The sequence below is a fragment of the Cupressus sempervirens genome, chromosome 1 (assembly GCF_028749045.1).
Source record: "Cupressus sempervirens isolate cs-2001-9-10 chromosome 1, ASM2874904v1, whole genome shotgun sequence".
Classification (NCBI taxonomy): domain Eukaryota; kingdom Viridiplantae; phylum Streptophyta; class Pinopsida; order Cupressales; family Cupressaceae; genus Cupressus; species Cupressus sempervirens.
The window spans coordinates 514,370,205-514,393,355 of record NC_143118.1 but is presented as its reverse complement, the minus strand read 5'-3'; the positions used below and the strand labels follow the sequence as shown (position 1 = coordinate 514,393,355).

Here is a 23,151-nt window from a genome sequence, read left to right as displayed (position 1 = left end):
AAAACTATCACAATGTTATATTAACATAATCATTTGAGATCTAGGTTTAAGAATGGTGCAAAAATATAAAAATTTTATTTTGGTAGGAAACATATATAGTTATTCACATTATTTTCAAAAGTAAACGATATAGATGAATTAATTGATGAGGTAAGGAAAATTGGTTTAACATATTCATAAATTAAAATTTAATATAAATTAGATTTCTATCTAAATTAAATTATTCATGATATGCATATATTATTTTTCTTCTATTATAAAAAAATTTAACAACACATTTTATACATATTTATTTCCTAAAATATTAATAGAACTTATTACGAAAACTTTAGTAGAATTTTAATAGAACATAAGGTTGGATAAAGAATTGATTATAAACAAAATATTTAAATAAATAAAAATCACTTTTTTATCTCTAATATATTTACTAAACCTCTAATTCTAATAAAAATGTATTAAAAAAAAAAACATATAATAAGTAATATACAGGAAGATCTAATTTCAATTCTTAAATTACAATCAACATATTTATATAAGCTATATTAACGTCTACCTTATTTTTTAAAATGTTAATAATTTTATTACTATTTTAGTTAAACATTTATGAAAAAAGAAAAATAAAATATTATTCTTAATAGAAAATAGTTATTAATAACAAATCATAGAATTTTATGTTTAACTTATTAATAGTCTATTTATAATTTAACAATTTTTAAAGTGTGATATATATATATTTCTATCGGCTTATTGTTGCATCACACAAACATGCAACTACTAATTATTATATATAATTGAAAGGTAAGAACCTACAACACAATGAAAAATTGTGAGCTTATTAGAAGATCTAGAGTTTGAATTTCCTAGAATTAAAAATTTACATAAATGAATACTCCGGCTCTTAACCTTGAGCGGAACCTATATTATTTAATTAATTAGCTGTAACTGCTTCTGCAGTATTCATAAGTTACGCTTCTCTTCTGTATTGGCTTGATTTACCATGCTTTCTAAAAAGTTTTGAGGGAGCAGTGGGGAGAAACCAAAATGACTTCCGTATTCGAGGAAGCAGTGATTCGGCAACAGTTTGAGCAGCGGGGAATCAATCTTAAATTGATCACCCTCATCTGGAAGTATTAAATTCGTACTCCAGACATTTTCATCCAATTGCAATTGTATTTGTTATTTGCTTATGCTCTGATGTATTGTGAATTCAGGTACTTGGCAGTAAACGAGAATGTAGAAGCACACGAAGTCCCTGGGTTATCCAAAGTGGCGCGCAATGTATTGCTTAAAAATTTCAAGACCATGACATCCACTGTTAAAGCCACCGTTACATCCGCAGATCAATCCACCACCAAACTACTTATCCAGCTGCAGGTATCTCTCTCCATGTTCGAATTGTGATACGGTCTAGTGAGAAAGCCTTATTTTGGCTTTTCTTACTGCTTTATATAAATTACCTTTCCACTCTTACACCCTACCAAACTTCCACTCTTACAACCTGCCAAGCTTCCTCTGTTTTCTGTAGAGGGTTGTGGCCTAGTGGCGACACCCTACCAAGTTTCCTCCGTTTTCTGTAGAGGGTTGTGGTCGAGTGGCGAAGTTGTACGCTAGTACAAATTAGCTAATGTCAATCCCCACACCCTAGAGAGATATTTAAAACAACAATAGAAACATATAGACAAAACACATAAATACAGAAATTATAGTGGTTCACCAAAACTGGCTTCATCCACTCTAAAAGGAGGGAAAAATCTTTATGTGTATATAATCAAAACACCATACATGATCTGTATACATTTATTTATACAAACATAGAGAGTTATCAATGAAGATTCTGGAGAAAGGTCACGAGGTTATTGAACTTCACATTCCAACGATCTCCCACTTGAAATCTAACTGGTACAGTGATGAACAGGGACCGGGAAGAAGTTTTTAAGTTCGCCAAAGACTAACTAATGACATTGAGACTTACACTTCTCCAAATTCTGTTGGACTCGATAAAATCAAATAGCTGAACAGTCTCTCTTACAACTATTACGAACACAAATTCGCCTATTAATTCATAAACAAGAAGATTACTTTATGCAAGTTCATAATGTTCAACAGGCCGAATAACTAAGAGGGGGTGAATCATTTATTCTTGCACAACCAATAAAACTTTTCCAATTGTCGGTAAATACTTAACATACATCCACTGCTCAAGAAAAAGGTTGGCATCATTCAGAAAGAGCTGGACCATGGTTATGAGAGCCCAACTGGAGAAACTCGTCAGCAACATACTTGATAAACTTAAGGATTATGAGCTGGAACTCCGTCAACTTATTAAGGAAAGTGGGCAGAGAATGAAGCAGGTCACTTCCAGTTTGTGTGCCGCTGCGGCCAGTCTGGGCAAGAAAAACAACAAGGAGATCATGTCCCTAGACACTGCTGTGGTGAGGAGTCCAGGAGGGCCTAGCAAGAGAATGAGGCAAAGTATGAGAAAGAAGATTGCTGATGCTCCTGAGATTCCTGTTTCTGCCATGATTGATATTATCCAGGCTACTACTGAAGCTGGTAAGGAGGTGGACAAGAGCATCAAGGAACTGGTGTAGGTGCTGATTGAGGTTGCTGGTGTGCTGGTTGTGGATTCGGGTGTTTTTGCTGGTTCTGTTTTTATTTTTTCCAGCTTTCTGTTTAAAACTTTTAAGTTCCAGGTCTTTGTAAAACTTGGGAGTGTTTGGTAAAAACTTGTAGTTTTAGGTCCTTGTAAAACTTGGTTGGTTCTTAATGCTTATCTTTTGCTTTTGTTAAAGGGTTTCGGGTCCCTTCAAAACCTGTTTTTACCTTAATCTAAAACATGCATCCATTGCTACTTAGTATTTTTTGGTTAAAACATAGTAATACACCATTGAAAGATAAGCATTAAAAGCAAGGTACATTGACACAATGAACACCAGATTTATATGTGGAAATCCTGATTTGGGGAAAACCACAGAGAAACTAATTTCATGAAATGTATAACAACACTGATTAAGGTGACATTGAATAGGTGATCTAGTATAACAAGGCTAACTGCCTGAACAAAGCGTATAGTTGGTAGGCTGACTGCCCGAATAGCCATGCCCAAATATAGAAAGGCTCACTGTCAAAAGAATGAAATAGAATATAGTGTTAGGCCTCTGCAAATTCCAGTGAAGAGTTGTTTGCACCCCTACGATCAACTTGTTTGAGTAGTTCACACTTTCATTACAAATATGAACACACTTGATTGTTTACCCACTTGCATACTTAAGTTGTTCAATAGATATACCAAAATCCCGTTCTAAACCTGTTGGCCAAAATAGATTTAAGATGGGACACGTCACCTTGAGCAATACAAAGATCCTCGAACACATTAACATTAACATGTTACCATGATCTTCGGTGTCAATGGATATGATGAGCACACTAGGCAAAACTGTTGGGATCTAAATCATCCACATGCTTCACAAAGGATCAACCCAAAATATAAGCTTCATGCAATCACCAAGACAGTCCAAACAATCATCAAGGCACGAAATGGTAAAACAATTAATGTTCAACCAATGTTCATGAACATCATGCAAAGCACAGATTATTGGTGAGAAGGATAATTAATACATAGCCAACCATACACCTCAACTGCTGGAAACCAATCGGTTTACAACCATCGATGCACCAATGAACCACCAAATGTTGGAATAAGGGTGTTGACACTTATGACAACCATGTTGACATCAATGGCAACCAATTGAGAACCATCAACCTCACATTTCAACACATAATACACTCCTCCAACCACACAAGAACCCCTAAATACATACACAATACAGTGACTTCTACAATTCTGAACAACGACATCCAAAAGCTCCTCATTTTCATTAGGTATCACATTGCTAGAAAAAATCACCATCAAGAAAGTAACTATGCAAAGTTGATACAACTTTGACTCATATTTCCATTCAAACTTCTATCTATTGTGGACCCTCTACACCATCCAGTGCACACCCTATTGCAGCTTCCCTTGTTGGTGACAAGGTATAATATGCACCTATAGGTACATGACTCTTGGCTACTTTCCCCTGGATGATAGTCTCAAGATCCATAAATGTTCTCCAAATGACTTCCAAACCTCCGCTTGTGTCACCAACCTCTCTTTTCATCATGATCTTTTTCTTTGTCAGTATTGTCGACACTCTTCTCAGAGCAAACCTTTGCAACATCATCATCCTTAACAACATTATGGATAACGTTACTATTGTTGCTATCAATTATTACACAGTTATTAACCTTAGGGTTTCCAAAATCTATATATAACAGTGCAAATCCTCATGCTTTGTTGCAAACTTTTTTGGTTTCCTATGATCTATCCCGTCTTGGAACCCTCTACTGAACAACACTGCTTCATGAGGATTTTGGTAAAACATTTCAATCCCTTGAAGAATCTTTAGTATTTTCCCAGTGAAATACAAATCAAAACTTCTCACTTGGCTTGATGATGCGTTTTTAGGCTTCTTTGTTCACAGATACTATTCTCTAATAACTTCTAATTTCATCTCTCTCTTTCTCTCTGACTTTTAGTTCCTCTTCCCTTTCCCTGTCATGATCCTATTCGTCCTTCATTGGCAAATCTTGATCTTGGGTACCAGCCATTTCAGCTCGAGGTATCAATTCCTACATCTTAGATCCTTCTGCAACAAAATTATTTCGGTTTCCTTTGCCGCAACCTCATGGTAACCTGATATCCTAGGTATAGACATCGCCCCACTAGAAGCTACTCTAATACCTGGAATACAATTATTGACTTGGGGTGAATCATCCTTTTCTAGTTTTTTTTTGATTTTCTCTTTTAACATGTGTTAACTGTTAATGTTTTAGCCCAGATATTAGATAAACAACTACAAAGAAGAGTAAAAACAATACACAAAAGACTCAGAATATTTATCTTGGGAAACCCTTCCTCTTGAAGGGAAAAACTCAGCCACACTAGCAAAAATATCTTTTATTGATCATAAAATATTTGAGTACATAGGTTTCCACTTGATTGATTTACAATATACCAAGCAGTTATATATATAGATTGCATAAGACTCTTCACCTATCATGTGCAGGTCTCTTTGAGTCCCCAAAATAAGACTTCATATTTCCATATGCATGCCTCTTCCCATGACATATGACACATGTCCTTTTACATAAAATAATAACTTAAATATGATCGCAAATATCTCTTTCAATTGAAGATGACCATAATGGTCATAACAAACAAATTTTTCTCTCATAAAATCAGAGATAAAGATGTCTATTGCAGCTACAATCTTCAACACTCCCTCTTAGCAAGAGAGAGATCTTTACTCAAGCATGCACACATTGCTGCAACCAAAGATCATAAACATAACATAATCCATCACAGTCACTTCATAAGAACATAGAATGAAGTCACACACATGTCTTTCACCATGCTTTCTTGTAGAGAGTAGAAAGAAGACTTTTAATCTCAAAACTTCTTCCAGATAAGGATACATTTCCACCATGCCTACTCACAGAGGGTGGTCCACCGTACCTACTTGCAGAGAGTGGAACGAGGACTTTCACTTCAAACTTCTCCCAAAGAAGAATACATTTCCACCATGCCTACACGCAGAGGGTGGTCCACCGTACCTACTCGCAAAGGGTGGATTGAGGGCTTTCACCTCACACTTCTCCCAAAGAAGAATGCATTAATAACTAAGATTTCCTTGTCACAGAGACTCCCTCTCAACAGGGACAATTTTTAATAATAGTGACTCCCTCTTAGCCAAGATTAACTCCCTCTGAAGTTGAACATCTCATTGCATCTTCCAACTAATAAATATCTTTGATCAATGCCATGCAAGGCCAGATCAATGTCATGCAATCTTTCTTTGAATCTGAAGCTCAGTCTCTCAATGTTGCTTGTTGCATCCTTGCATGGTGACACCTTTGCTCCACTGAGCAATGTGTAGGTGAATCAAGAAATATATCCCCATAATTGGTACAACTTTATTTTATTTTATTTTTGGTGCAAGCCAGTTCACTTCATCAATTAAATTGTAGGATCAGATCCGTCAAACCCAATTCTGGAATCCCAGTCTCCAGTTGTTCCAATCAAAGTAGTCTTTGGAGAAATATGAATACCTGAACCTCTAGATTTTTCCTCCTCTTGAATGCCTTCAGACATTCGACCCAATCCAACCAGGACTACATTGAAAGAATATTCTCCAAAGGATTTAATGCATACAGTCAATGTCCATTATAGATTCAACGCCCAATTCTGGTTTGACAAATTAAACTCTACATTTATTTCAATGAATAGTCAAAATTTATCCATCATGAACTTCCCGTGTTCTTGGATGGCATGTTAGCCTTCAGATAGATAAATTGGTTGATAAACTCTTACGAATGCCAGTTCGTGCTTTATTATGATGACTCCAAACTGATACTATTCAGATTTCTCCCTTTCCTCTTGAAGGAAAACAATGTTACCAAGAGAACTGCAACTAACACCCCATTCAACATGGGTTAATTCAAATACTATACAAATACATTTTGGGCAACTCATGGTCAAGCAATTTCACTGTAAAACCATTCATATGAATACCATTGCCGAAATAAAAATAATTCAGAAGAAAACAAAGATTTGTTGGAGTTGAATGCGGAATGCAAAGTTGACATGACTCCATCGCTTGCAGAATTCACTATTTCTTCCAAGACACACAAATAGAGAAGAATCCGACTAAAAGTGAGAAATAGACGCTCCCATGACATTTTCATGACTTAGCGGGAGGCCATCGATGGTCCATCCCGCTCCTTGCACAAAATATTGTAATGATAGCCCCGATAAAAATGAATGACCCACTCATTGTGATACTGAATCGCCCTCAATCACCCCTAACTTCAGTGACATGCCACAAAAAAATTCCTGATAATTGTGAAAGAAATTCACCTGCTTTAGTGTGAATGACACAGGGAATCATAAAATCCTGACATGGTAAGATAGGAGGTTAATAGCGGTTACAAAGAACACTTCCTGGGAATACTACGTTGCTAGTCATTTGATAAGATATTGAAGACACCGATGCCACTGCTAACGAATTCAGCTCCTTCACGACTATAGACTTTGCTCAAAACGCTCTACCTGCTCTGTTAATGAATGCATTTCTCAAATTATTGTGCACCTCTATTCAAAACAACATCCTCTGTTGAGAATTGAGAGATATGCCAATGCAGAAGAACCGTTACAATCATGAACAATTCACAGCTAGAATATAAATTGTTAAAATGTCCAATCATGTAACCATAATACACACGATGCCCGGTACAAGATAGGAGTGACTGGGAAACAAGAAAACAAATGAATCTTATCTCTTTAATACAAGATCCACAAAAATAAACAACACAAAAATACTTAGAAATGATTAAATCGACTCCAAAACTATTAATACAACTCCATAAATATTAATACAACTCCATAAATAAGCAACACAAAAAAATATTAATAATACTTATCTGATAAAATCAAGCTTTTCATGCCTCACACGAGTGAAAAGAAATACTATATGGCAATTTTTCATAGCAACCGGTTGAATCTTTAGTACTTGACGGGCCACGAAAAGAGCATCTTTATATCTTTAACATTCTTCCACATGAGTGAAAAGAAATACTATATGGCAAATTTTCATAGCAATTGGTTGAATCTTTAGTACTTGACGGGCCACGAAAAGAGCATCTTTATATCTTTAACATTCTTCCACACGAGTGAAAAGAAATACTATATGGCAAATTTTCATAGCAATCGGTTGAATCTTTAGTACTTGACGAGCCACGAAAAGAGCATCTTTATATCTTTAACATTCTTTTTGTTTAATGGAAGCTGAAGATATCAGTGATAAGAGAAATGGAGGAAGTCACCAGATTCACATGTATGCTTCTTAGACAATGAATTTCGGCTTAGAATCACTTCTCGTCTCGACCTTCTTGTAACTAAACATCTTTAGAAAGGGATTGACTAACTCTGCAAGCATTTGCATGGATTGTAGCCGATATCTTGTTGTTCTTCTTTAGGAAGATGATCATTGAATATGATCAAACTTCGCAAGTGCAGAGGCAAATAAACAAAAGAACTTCTGAGTTGCATTGAAACATAAGAAATGATGACATCCCTTCAAGAAATTTTCTTTGCACTCCCTTGACTTCTCTTCACATTGATCTTTGATGTTACTACTTTGATGAAAGTATCAGCCATGGGCACATATCTTTCCATGGAAGTCAAGAGAGCAATCTTTTTCTCCATTGCCACAACAATTTAGCATCCTTAGAATGGACAAACAACTACACCAAAATTCTTCTTTATTGCTGTAATTAGATCTAGGCTCTGATACCATGTTTATGTTTTAGCCCAGATATTAGATAAACGACAACAACGAACAATAAAAACAATACACTAAAGACTTAGAATATTTATCTTGGGAAACCCTTCCTCTTGAAGGGAAAAACCCAGCCACACCAGCAAAATATCTTTTATTGATCATAAAATATTCGAGTACATAGGTTTCCACTTGATTGATTTACAATATACCAAGCAATTATATATATAGATTGCATAAGACTCTTCACCTATCACGCGAAGGTCTCTTTGAGTTCCCAAAATAAGACCCTTCATATTTCCATACGCATGCCTCTTCACATGACATATGACACATGTCCTTTTACATAAAATAATAACTTAAATATGATTGCAAATATCTCTTTCAGCTAAAGATGACCATAACGGTCATAACAAACAAATTTCTCTCTCATAAAATCAGAGATAAAGATCTCTGTCGCAGCTACAATCTTCAACATTAACTGCAGTACTGCATTGCGAACCTCTGAGCTATGTGTAATTGCAACACTAGTCAATGAAATCCCCGACCAATTTCTTCGAATGATTCTTGAACTCTTTGTGGACTGTGTAGTGAAGCATTGTTACAGCTGCATTCCCTTTGCCCTGCTTTCCAGAATCCTGCTTTGACGTGTCCTCTCTAAAATCTCACTTCCTCGGCAAAGAAGTATGTTGCCTCCCAAGGGGCGCACTGTTTTCACTTTTACCGTAGTGTTCCTCAAGATGAGCAAATTGTCTCTTGAACATGTCTACACCACTTGGATACATAAAATTTGTGTTGTTGGCACCACACAGATACTCCTTTGGCATCTGAGGATAATACTTCAAAAAATCTTGATAGATAAGCTCTCTTACATCATCCTTTGCCAATCTTCTCCTTTCAAACCCAAAATTCATCTTCAAGATGAGTAGAGTAGAATGTTCATACTCAACTTTTGCTAGTTTTTTAAAATACAGATCAGCCAGTGCCTCCTTTGCACCCAAACATTTTGCTTCCTTGTCACCTACTACAAAAGCCCAAAGTTTTCTGCCATTAGGTGCAGAACATAGCTCCATATCATTGCTCTGATCCAAACCATCCACTTCAACTATTTCAGTAATGAAGTATTCATCAAGAGCTTCATATATTTGCATTGGCGAAATAACAATCCTGTCCTTACCAGACACTATTCCTTTTAGTTTGATCCTCATAATCATAATTTCTAATGTCGACTTCCCATTTTCTTACCTTACATTTCTTCTTCTCCTTTTTTACTTCTTTTTATTGAGATGGATTCCCAAAAATCTTGTGCCAAAGCTCTGCACCACTATCAGGAATCGCTATCATAGCTCCCACTTCATTATAACTCTCTAACATGTATAAAGTACCAAATTTGCTTCCTTTTACAGTCACTAAGCCCCTTTTTATCAACTTCCATTTACAGAACTCAATTTTAGAAATAACTCTAAAGTTGAGTTATTTTTGAGTTGAGGGACATACCTAACATCCCATTGCAGCCAACTATTTCCATTTGTTAGTTCGATAAAATATCTCCTTTGCCAAGTATATTAAGACATTTATCATTTCTGAGAAAGACCTATCCAAAATTACTGCTTTGAAAAGTTTTGAAAAATTCCATGAAGTAGTATGAAATGATGCTCTCATATTGAGCACCCAAATATTTGCTGCAATTTCTGTTGCAGTTAAAATACAAATATTGACATCTTTCATATCTACTCAATACTTCTTCATGGCTCTAATCAAGCTCTGGTACCAGTTGTTGTGTTTTAAACAAGCAGATAAAACTCATAAGCATATCTAAAACAGCAATAGAAAAATAAAGACAAAACACATAAAAAAAAATTCTATAGTGTTGGCTTCATCCACTCTGAAAGCAGGGAAAAGTCTTTATTAATGTTTTACCAATACACCATACATGATCTATACACATCTTTTTATATAAACATATAGAGCTATCAAATGAAGAGACTGAATAAGACGAAAGGTCATGTTGCCGTTGGACTTTACTTTCCCAAAAATAAGGAGGTCCATAGCTTAGACAACATACTGTGGAGGCTGCAGAGTATTCAAATACCATGGAACAATTACACGGTGATGGTCTTGCAGACAGTAAGGAAAAACTAGACTTGATGCCACAGCATGAGTTGGCCACTTTATTTGTCCAGAATCTCTTTCAGCTATTGAATATTTCTTTCTATTAAGATTGAACTTCTGTATTTTATGAGAAGAATATTTTAGCTCTGATTTTATTTAGAACTCATGGGAAATGGATCTGTGCTTGGCTAGTCTTTTCAGTCTATATTCTACTGGCCTTTTTGGTTGTCGCTTTCTGGTTTTACAACATAAAAATTCAGCATCATGTATGAAATTATGTTTCTGTGGAACAATTGTCTAGGTGTAAGGATAGGTCACACAGAATATACTTTCGTAATTAAAGTACAAAAAGTCTGCTTTCTGTAATTTCTACTTTTTAAAATTATTTTAATGTGTTTTACTATGTTTCACGTTGTTTCAGGGATGGGGACAGGGGGACAACAGGGGACATGTTTCCAGGATGTTTCCTAGAGGGCCAAAATAGGGGATGGTAGTGTGTGTGTATATACATATATTCACAATATTTTAACATATTATATGTTTTTAAAAAAATATTTTATATAAATTTTGAGTACAACGTTTATGGTGAAATCAGAAGATGTCTTGTCTGAGACACAAATAAGCCTGCAACTCCAACACTTCGATGCATGCATGAAACACAGATTCAACTTAATGCCGGCTTAGAACCATTAGTTAATGTCAAAGCCCACTTGGATTTCTTTCTACTTTTCTGTCTTAAGATAAACATTGATCTGTGTTGGTTTTAAAAATGTTCCATGACATTTTGGGGATGGGGACGGGGGATGGTAGGGCACACGTTTCTGGGACATTTCCTTGAGGGCCAAAAATAGGGGATGCTCCCCATGGAATATAGATGTTTTGCTGATACAAAGGGTTTAGTGGAATATTTGAGAAGTCTATTCTTACTCGTTGGCCAGCTGAATTCCTCAGTCTGCTCGTTTCTGTGCTATGAAGATATATTAAGATATGTTTCGAAGCCAGAAAATAATGTTGAATGAATTAAACCAGGGATTGGGTTGTAATAGCAGGTTGCTGGCTCAAGTAGAAGGAATCAACCATTTTGTATGTGACCAATAATTTTTTAATTGTCAAAAGAATTGGTTTTGTAGTCTTGCACTTATTTGCCAGCAGTTTCCTCATACGAGTGCAGAAGCTCTGAATTGCATAGCTGTCATTATTATCCAACACAAAGCATAAATGGCCTTTATGGACTAGCGGTTCTGATATTAGAAACATGGAACACTGTAGAAAAGTGAGTGGAATGGAATAAGTTTCTTACAAAAGTTAATGCTATTTCGAGTCATTTTTTGATTCTCTTCATGTCCATATCTGGCTTTGGAATTTTCCATTTGTAGCAATTTAGTCTCATCTGGTACCTAATGCATTGTTCTGTGCCCTGGATTGGCAGAGTTTGATCTTCAATGAATAAATGCTATAATTGAGATGGATGATGACCGTTATTTAGCATGATACCTCTAGCTATAGAAACTTGGAATATAATCTTAGTAAAACACAACTTTAATAGAAGACAGTGTGGAATCACACAAGCTGTTGAGTATGGAAATAATCATTTGATGACATGCTGCTTTTCTCTTATTGAACATTTATAATATGGTATCTATTCAGAGTCATGTTTGGCTGACATAAAGAATTAATACTTCTAGCTACAGTAGTAAAGAAATATAATCTGAAAAATATGGAATAGGTTAAAAGAGAATGTGGAATGGCATATTTTTCTTAACATTGGTGATTCTAGCTAGAGGATGCTGAATTGCTATATGCTAACTCTGGGTGGTTTTTCTTTCTTTTTGTACTGTCAGAATGGCTCTTTTGTGGAAACTGTAATCATGAGCTATGATACGAGATTGGGTACCTATGCTGGAAGACCAAGGCCAGGAGGTCCACGGGCCACTTTGTGTGTATCATCACAGGTAATTTACTTCTTGTTATCATGAAGAGGTAGCAATAGATTAGCGGTAGCCTATACACTTATATTAAGTATAGATCATTGGTGGAGAATGCATAATAATATTTTAGCAATTTAAACTGAATAGTAAATAGCTTAATTGTGTATAAAGTATAGTGTTTAGCTTGGCGAGGACTCTCCAAACCATGCCGAATCTGCCAAAATATCTTTAAAAAATGAACAATCAATATTTTTTTAACATGTATTGGCTGAGTTGTTTTTCCCAATTGTTGATCACTTCGGTGCAAAGAGTGGCAAAAGTTTAGCTTGAATTTTTTTTTTTGTTTGAAGATGACACTGTTATAATTGAAATTTCAGGTAGGGTGCAAAATGGGTTGCACATTTTGTGCAACTGGAAGTATGGGATTTAAGAGCAATCTTTCAGCAGGGGAAATAGTGGAGCAGCTAGTCCATGCATCTCGATTATTACAGATCCGCAATGTTGTATTTATGGTAAAATATTCTTCCTGTTTATAATGGTATATGAAATGCTGAAGTGTGCCTGAGATACTTAGCTATTTTGTTTAAATGGTGAACCTCAAACTATACATCATATTTTTTGATACTTTCTTTAATTACATTTCAGTCTCATCGACATGATTGGTTGGGATTTGTAACATGTTAAGCCTTGTCTATTGAGAATACAGCTGCAAAGAAATATAAACAAGGAAACACACAAATATGCTTGATAGGGCTTACACAGACAAATGGTTTGCACCGTGTAAAAAGGCTTCAAGGTCTGCAAGACTATGCATAACCCTGAACTTAAGGATGAATGCAGCCATTGATATAGGTCACAACTTCCTCAATTGCTGAACCCATTTTTTGTTCCATGTTGGACATTTCATCTTGAATGCGGGGGCATATTTTGTCTTGGAAATATCAAATGGCATGGACGGTGTCATTGGATACCCTGCTACCAATTCAGCCTGTGATATTATTCATCATTTATGATACCATCTAACCTTCTTGCCTTATTGCCATTAATTTCGGAGTTGAAAACATTAAGTCTGCTCGCCATATTTCCCCACAACATCCATGAGCAGGTTGCCAAAACTACCCTCAGTCCTATCTTCCAGGCTTTTTAATTTGTTCTCAGTCTTTGTATCACTCTTGTTCTTGAGAAAGTGACAACTTATCTGTGACATTCTTGCAGAAGCTTTGGTTACATTTTATTTATTAGCATTACCCTTGTCCAAGTGCATGACCTCTGGTATTTATTATTTTTAATGCTCCATCAAATTTAAAAGGGAGACAGGTGTATGATTGAGAAAGTGGGCTGTGATGTTTGAAGCTTCTGAGAAGAATAACAAAATTGGAATGTTTGGATGAATCAAGGGAATTCAATATTCCAATTATTGACTTGTGTTCTGTCCAGCTCATGCTTTCAGACTAGCAATCCAAGCTATGTCCTTAAGGGCAGAAAAGCTCCATCAAGCTCAAGTGAGGTTGGTGTTGTGATAATTTATATGCTTCTCCTTTGCTTGGCATCAGTTGTTAAGTTAGATACTTATTGAAGATAAAGGTTTAAAGATTTAGCCCTTGCCACCTGTCCTGAAGAATTACTTCACATCAATTCACCTTTAGTGTACCTTGTCAAGTCATGTCAAGCACAGGCTTAGCCTTGTCTCTCCATGCTACCAGCTGCTGATTTGTCATGTCCCCATTTAAAGACAGAAGGACAATAGGTAAGAGGGTGGGACCGAGCATCTAAGCAAATAATTATGTGACTTGGGTTTAGATGTATCGGGTACTACATTTTAAGCAAAGAAGCATATAAATTGGGTTTCTAAACCCAGCTCTAAGGAAGGAAGCATATGAGTTGGGTTTAGATGTATCTAGTACCAAACTCTAAGCAAGGAAGCACAAAACATGGGTTTTGATGCATCGAGTCAAAGAGCCTGCTACGACTGCCTGATGTTCCTTATGACGAGGGTAACACTTAAGGGATAGTGTGATTAGGGAAGGCAAGTAACCATAGAGGGTTTCCTTGTCAGACTCTAACATGACCTATATCCTGCAATGAATGTACTATACAAACTCTGATTATAATGTCAAATTTATAAAACTGATAAAGAAAGATGGACAATATATTTGTTAATACTGATTAAGATGATTATGGCTACAAGATTTAATTAAGCTAACTGGGTAGGGACATAACATCATTGTTGTTTCCCATCAATCTCCAAGTTTGGATTATGTATTTGAAGCTTTGAATCCTATCCATCAAGATCTGGATGTCTAGAGGATTCACCCTCTTCCTATAATTGCGTAACTCGGTATGGAGGATGTTTAGCACAAGGAATTCCATTTTTCGTCTAAGTTATTAGTTCGCTCCAGTGCAGCCCTGCATTTAGGTTTGATTCACTCCATGTACAGGATATGGTTGGTTCACTTTGTTTAATATCCTACACTGTTTGCCACTTATTTCTTTCCAATACCCAAAAGGTTATTTGTCTTATGTTATGTCATCAGTTTGTCAAACAGATTGCATGTCTTTTAAGAAACCCTTGCTGCCTACATCATTTATTTTTGTGATGTGAATATCAGGATTTAACTGTGTGATTTTTGAGTCAAACTCGATGACCCATGTTTCATGAGTAGTGATTCAACATGAATCCATCTCTCATGAGAATAAATGGAACGCTTAGCACTCATTGGATCTAGGTGATGCTCACAAGGGTGAAGCACCGGGACTTCCCGGGAGGTCACCCATCCCAATACTACTCCAGCCTGAGCGCGCTTAACTACGGAGTTTCCTCCACAGTTAAACCCAAAGCTTGCAACCCCATTTGCAACCCCGGAGTTTCATGAGTTTGACTCAAAAATCACACAGTTAAATCCTGATATTCACATCACAATTTGACTAGCTGTGGAAATCATCTCCTACTTATCATTTATTTTTGTCAACATATTTTGTTAAACACATTGCATGCTTCCTTGATTAAGAGGTTTTGCTTGTTTTGGATTTGTGATGTTTCATTGGGTTATGTTGATGCCAAATGAATGATAGATGAAATAACATACATTCATTTCCTGGAAAGACTATGAAAACCTTGTTAAGTAATATAAGATCAAAGATAGAGTACAGATTGATTCCAATTGAAGCTTATTTTCAGACAATGATGAATTCTACTTTGGATCTACAGGACTGTAATAATCTTTTACTTAAGTATCTATATTGCAACTGATGTATACTATTCTGAGTACTCAGAATTGTATTGTATTTGCAGGAGGAAGTGATCGCTGCTAATGATGAATGTAATTTGTAATGCAGAGAGGAATATTACCGTTGTGATTGATCTCCTTTCTGCATTGAGCACAACGCATATATATCATATGGAAGGGCATGATTGCGTAGGGTCATGACCCTTATGTGGCATGAGCCACATAGATACATGGCCTTGTGGTCATGCCCCTTGGTAACTATTATTTAACAATAATATAAGTGCCACGATCTACATAAAACAACCAACATACTTTGCCTTTGATCAACGGTAATCTCATGATGCAAAGGCCCAATTGGGCATGATATATATGAGCACAATATAATGTGCGATCTGCTACAGGCAGATATAGCAAATCAATTAAATCATATAGAATATCAAATGTATAATGAAGCACAAATATGAATGCAATATATATATGTTAGAATCTAAAAAGATTAATAACCCAGAAAACTAGTGCAAAGAATAAATATCTAAACTATGAATGCAAATGATACAAAATAAAAATAGCAACACAGAGTTAGTCTCCTAGAGAGAAATGCAAATGCTAGAAGCAAAATAGCATTAAGAGGATGCAAAAACAAGAGATGCAAATACAAGCCAGGTAGCATGCTTATATAGGCTAGGAAGAGGGAGGAGGTGGCAACACCAACCAATGAGGAGCAACCATCTATCGGACTAAAGATAGCAAAGTATCTTCCCAAGATAGCTAATGGATGCTCACATGTAGGAAGGTGACACCTCACAACCATTCACCTAATAAGACATGCTTTATTAACTTAAGCGAGATTATTAAAAGTGTAGGAAAAACTTAGCAAAATAGGAAAAATAAAAAACTACACTAACAATATACACACACACACACATACACACACAATATGATTTGCTTTCTGTTATACATATCAGATTAATTTGATGTACTGAAAGCGTCAATCCGATTGAAGCTATAATTCTAACACTCCCTCTTAGCGAGGGAGGATATAGTCAATATGATCATCTCAATGTTGATCTAATCTGAGCAATCTCATCACTTATGATTGCTAGCATCAACATCAAGATGCCTATCAATAAGTTTACTTTAGAGGGTACGAGTTATCTGATTTCTGGCTCATTCCAGGACAATAAATGAATATAGTCTATCAGATAACCACCTTGATCTTAGAGACAATAACATAGTCTCCATCAAGGCAACTATCACGATCTCCGACATACTTCGGGACACCAACTTAATGTAGTCTATCGTGATACTTTAGTTATGATGATCTCCGACACATTTCGGGACAACAATTTTAATGTAGTCTATCATGATAATAGAGCAAGAACTCAAGAACAACAAATGAAGTATCATGATTTCCGGCACAATCCGAAACAACTTAAAGTGGTCTATCATGAGATGTTTTGTTATCATGATCTCCAAAACATTCTGGGACAACAACTTAGTGTAGTCTATCATGATAATTGGTCAAGCTATTGCTGAGATCACCACCTTACAATTGCGACCATACTAATACATCAAATGAAAGATCATCACGTTTCATGACATAATCCACAAATGCAACATTGCAACTCCTTTAACATTTAAAATATGAATGAAATATATATTAAATTTAAATATGACTGAGACTCAATCTCAAGAATTACAATTACATTTTAGTCATACCAAGTTTACCTCTAAAGTACTCCACTTTCACCTTTGCAAGAGGTTTGGTAAATATGTCATTGTTTTGCTCTTCAGTGCTAATATATACCAACTTGATGACATTTCTCTCTACCACATCTCTCATGTAATGGTTGGGAATTTCTATGTGCTTGGATTTGTTAAGAAAAATTGGATTTACTGACAATTTAATGCAACTTTGATTATCGCGATGTATAACTATGAGATTCAAGGACTTCCCAAATAGTCCAACCAGTAATTTCCTTAACCATACTGCTTCTCGAGCTCCCAGAGACGTGGTTATGTATTCAGTTTCTGTGGAACTCTGAGCAATTGCTGACTGTTTCTTGCTAAACCAAGACATCACAGCAGATCCAAGGCTAAAAAATATCCTATAGGACTTTTATGGTGGATGGAACAACCGGCCCAGTTTGAATATGAATACCCTTGAAGTTGAATTTCAACATCACCATATTTTAGATCAAGTTCAATGGTTCCACATAAATATCTCAGAATATGTTTGGCTTTCATAAGATGAATTTTCTTAGGTTCACACATGAACTGAATCAATGCATTTGTTGCATAACAAATATCAGGTTGAGTATTCACCAAGTACATTAGGGATCCAATTATCTGTTTGTAGCAAAGAACAAAAAATTGGAATTGGATCGGAACCAACAAGGCTTACTCGAATCGTGAATCACCTATGAATTGGCTATGAATTAGCATAGTGAAGAAACCCTTGAAATTTAAAGATTTTAACGATTTAAAACTTGTTTCATGCACCCTTTATTCAATATAACTAAAAAACACTATAACATCATCAAATAGAAGTTAACATACATAAACAAGAAACCTAATTGATAAGTCCATCACATACGTAAAATGTAAATTGTAGCTTAAGTAAATAGAAATCATAGGATCATAATGAGTCATGACATAGATATATATAATTATAAATGTTGTCAAATCATAAATGTGTGTAAGATGAAGATCCATAGTGATAAAACCAAATGACATCAAATCATAATGTATGTAAGATGAAGATCCATGATGATGAAATGCATGTCTATCTATAAAGTCAAAGTGTAAACAAAATGAAAAAACAAGGCTCTAGCTCAAGCCTCATCATCATCCTCAAGCTCAGCTGCAGCCTCAGACTCAACCTCTGAATGCCTTCTACAAAGGTGTCTAAGGTAGGTCCTAAAGGACCAATGAGCCATAGCCCCCACATGTGAGATGGGTGCATGAGCATCACTAGGGCTGTGTCTGTTGCGTGCACGTGTGTGTCTGCTAGTGCCTGAACATGCTCTAGCCTCCTCCTCTACCATGACCACAACCTTAGCCTCTCTATCTACTTGGTCAACCCACTCATGGTCTTCCTCAGTGAAGATTGCTACATTTGTAGCCTTAGTGAGCCACGCTGACTCTGGAACAATCTCTTATAGAATGATTGGAGAGGGGTCAATGGCCAAAATCTGTCTAGTCCTAAGGCAGAGGTTGTAATGAACAAAACAAGATCATTCAACCTCTATACAGACAATTTGTTTCACCTCTTCAAGTGCATATGCTCGAACATGGACCAATTGTGCTCACATCCAGAAGTGCTGCTAGGCTGACTCAAAATATGGATGGCAATCTTCTGAAGAATTGGGGTTGATTGGCCAAACATTTGCCACCATCTATCTGAAATGAGGGAAAAGAAAAACAATTAGTCTCATTTACAAGCACAACTTTAAGAGTAAATTACAAAATCAAAAACTAAAATGCATAAGTCGTAACAATTATGAATTAACTTTAGGAATATATTGTTTTTACTTGGCTATAATGATGTGTGAGCTTCTATGGCTATCCTGTTAGAGAAAAGCGGCCCCTCATTATTGAATTTGTCCAGCTCAATGGTTGCAGTTGGGACACTACCACCATGACTCAACCTCTGCATGATTGCGTATAGGCCTATAAGAACCTCCTCATCCACCCTGAAGTTAGGAAGGAAATGATATGCTAGATTAAGGTAATAGGCAGTTGCATGGATGGGCCTATGGAGCTGATTCTGCCATCTCCTATCAATAATGTCCCAAATGAGGCCATACTTCTTTGGCACTCTTGCATACTGGGTTCTAATGGCCTCTTTGGCCCTATCCATGCCCTCATATATGTAGCCTATAGAAGGCTTCTCCCCATCAGCAGTTCGTAGGAAAGATTCAAGGGGCTCACTAATCTACATATAATAAAAAAAAAAATATTGAGTCGAAACTAACTTATAAAGCTAAATCATTAAACAATTAAATAATAAATAACAATACTAAATGTTAAATTGTAAAAAATTTACTTGATTATTTCTTGAGTAGGTGCCCAAAAACCCTACTCATCAAAGAGGATATTCCCAACATCTATCCCCATGGTGGTCGTAGCATAGGAAGAAGAAATAAACTCCTCCCCAATAATCATGCGCCTCAGTTATTCCCTTGATGTCATCAAGGACTTTAGTGTGATGAAATTTGAGGCAAACTTCGTGATGCCCAGATGAGCTAACTCCCTATTTCTTGTGTATTTCCTCATTGTGGCAAGGACAAATGCATGATTGCATATATTTTTGGCTTTGTCCAAAATATTGTGGGGTGCCTCTCCATCAATAATTTGCCTGTAGCAATTTTAAAATTAATTAGAATTTTACACATGTTAAGAAACTTAGATTTAGTAAAGTTCAAAATTTGATAAGTTAAACTTAAAGCTTAAAAGTTTACTTGCAGCAACATAACTTGCTGCATTATCCATCACCATCTGCACCACATGTTCTTCCCCAACCTTTGCTATGACTTCCTCAATAACCTCACACAAGTATGGGGCATTTTTGACATGAGAGGAAGCATCAATAGATTTGATGAACATGGTGGATCCTACGAAATTGAAATAGAGCGAAACATTTAATTATCATGATTCATGGACCATTAACAAATTAGCAATCAACAAATCAAAATTTAAATTAGCGTGTAGGAAAGTAGAATGATCAATCACCCCCATAGGAAACAAGAAAATTGAGGAGTGTTCTTCCCCTCCTATCTGTCCAACCATCAGTCATGATGGCGCAACTCTTTATGGTCCATTCCTTTCGGTGAGCTAGGTGGTCGGCTAGCTCAAACTTCATGTCCTCTACCATTTCACCTAAGAGATAGCCACTCAACTTAGCCTCAGTAGGGGCTTTAAAGCCCGGACCACAAATAGTTATGACATCTATCATGCCTTGCCAATAAGGAGTCTTGTCATTAATAGATTATGATTAGAAATTTAGATAACAAATCATTACGTAATATCAAATATGAATCTACGATTACACAAGTAGAAATGTTAATTAATTAAAAAAGAGAACAAATAAAAAAGAGTTAATTACCTCGCTGCAATAAATGGAATGTTGCAAAAGTACCAAAACTTGCAAATTTGTTTTCTGGCAGCATCATGAATCTCCTTGTTCAAACTACCCATGCTCTCAAGCGAGGGTCGCGAGCTAGGAGTAGTGCGTGGCACAAAGTAACTATCCAATCTGGACTTCCGCACTCTAGCCTGAAATATAGTAGGCCTAGGTTCAGTATAAGAACGACTAGCACTAGGACAAACACTAGCACTAGCACTAGGACGAAAGAGAGGCCTAGAAGAACCCTCTCCAACGCAACCTACGGATGTGGATGCAGATGCAGGAGCATGGGAGCCAAGAGCACCTAACTGTTCAAGTTGTCTTTACTTATTTAACTTTTCTTGTTCCAAAGCCTCTAATGCCATATATCGTTTTCTTTTTGCCTCAGTGGTTTGTTTAGTAAACGGGGTATTATCATGTCTAGGTATGCCTACAATATGATATTTGAATCTATAGATGCCACCCGAGTTTATTTCTTTACAAAATCAACATTTTGTTCTTCCAGGAAATTCTTTAATATAGATCCAAGCCTCATCCTTTTTAGGCATTATGAAAAATGAAAGCTAAGGCTACCGCAATATGAAAAATCCATTACAAACTTAAACTAAAAAAACAAAGAGCAAACCTCACATTATTTTTGAGCAAATTGTACAATGTAAAATCAAATAAATGTTTGCAATTTGCCATAAAAACATTGTAGGGTTTGCAAGATTGCACTTTGCAATTTAGTCAAAAAACATGTACAAACTAAAACACATTCAAGATTTATAGATGAAAACTAAAAAAAATTGACAAAAGAATGAAAAATACACTAACATACAAAAAAAAATCAACACTTACCTCTTGCAAATGAGTTGAGGAGTGTTGCTATTGGCTCCTTAAAGCTCCCAATGCAATCTTATGGCCTCCCCAAACTGATTTTTGATCTCCTTAATGCTCTTCTTTCTTTCTATTTGCAATTCTATGGTTTCTCTTCTTCTTTCTCACTTTTCCTCTCTTCTTCTCATACTAAACAATTAGAAGGCCCTTTAGGGTTATAAGGAAGATGAAAGGCAAAAGAATAGATTAAAAAAGTTATTTTTTAATGTTTTTTAGTTGATCCTCTATGCTAGCCGTGGCCGATTTCACATGTTGATTCCTGGAGATGAATTGTGATTTTTGGATGAATTGCGATTTTGGTGATTTTTGGCACAAAAATCGGCGAGCCGATTCACAAACTCACCATGAATCGCATGCCTTAAGTTAGATAGCGAAATTGCGTGAATTACCTGAATCATGGCGATTCACGTTACTCTGGTTTGTAGTATGTGGGATTTGTAGGGTCATGTATGCACCATTTTTAAGATTATAAAGATTGTCTCAATTAGTGTGGATAATGGTTTACAGTCCATCATCCCAAATTTGGTCAAGATGTCAAATTTATAATTTTCTTGTTTTAGGAAAATGTAGTTCTCTTTTTGCCATACTTCTAGACCCAAAAAATAGTGTTGAAGACCTAGATCTTTCATATCAAATTAGCCGCAAGGCCTTGTTTGCATTTTATGATGAGATGATCTTTCCCTGTTATCAACAAGTCATCAACATAGAGAACAAGTATTAACATGTCACCCTCTGATACTTTGAAGTATATATTAGGAACTGCTTCATTTTTGGAATATCCTAGTTTGGTGAGATAACTGCCTAACCTTTCATACCATGCCTTGGGGGCTTGTTTAAGGCCCTAGAGAGCTTTCTTCAGTTTACACACATAGGAGTTTTTGTCATGAGTGACAAAGCCTTTAAGTTGTTCTAGTCTTTTAGATATACTTCTTCATTAATAACACCTTTTAGAAAAGTTGTCTTTACATTCATTTGATTTATCTTCCATCCTTTGGATGCTGCAATGATAATAATGGTTCCTACAAAGGTATATCGAGTAACGGGAGCAAATATCTCTTCATAGTGAATTCCAACCTTTTGAGAAAAACCCTTGGCAATGAATCTGGCTTTGTGTTTTTCAATACTACCAGCTGGTGCATGTTTGATTTTGAATAACCATTTTGAGGAGACAACTAATTTGTCCTTAGGTCTAGGTACAGTATCCCATGCATCATTTTTTAATATAAATTTACATTCCTCAATCATCACATCTTTCCAAGCTTCCCATGCATCATTTTTTAATATAAATTGACATTCCTCAATCATCACATCTTTCCAAGCTTGATATGTTAAGGCCTCTTCAACGTTTGATGGTTAAGATTTTATGAGCTCAGCTATAAGAGCAAAATAGCATGAATGGCTTCTTGTTTTCTTACTTTCTCTAAAGATTTCTTTGGGTGCTACATTGTTTTCTTAAATCATCTTCCTTGCCCACAATGACCTTTTCTTGTTGTTAGGGA

The 23,151-nt window shown here is 36.0% G+C and overlaps 1 protein-coding gene across 2 annotated transcripts in view; it reads left to right on the top strand.

Annotated features, from left to right (window-relative positions):
- The first annotated feature begins 989 nt into the window (after positions 1 to 989).
- The window catches only part of LOC149578491 (Radical SAM superfamily protein), a 98,963-nt gene continuing 76,801 nt past the window's right edge, over positions 990 to 23,151 (top strand). For both annotated transcript variants that reach the window (XM_089829422.1, XM_089829417.1), the window contains exons 1-4: positions 990 to 1,127; positions 1,212 to 1,374; positions 12,332 to 12,442; positions 12,796 to 12,930. In XM_089829422.1, the coding sequence (XP_089685548.1) occupies positions 1,042 to 1,127; positions 1,212 to 1,374; positions 12,332 to 12,442; positions 12,796 to 12,930 (495 nt within the window). In that variant the 5' untranslated portion in view covers positions 990 to 1,041. The remainder of the gene's footprint in view (positions 1,128 to 1,211; positions 1,375 to 12,331; positions 12,443 to 12,795; positions 12,931 to 23,151) is intronic.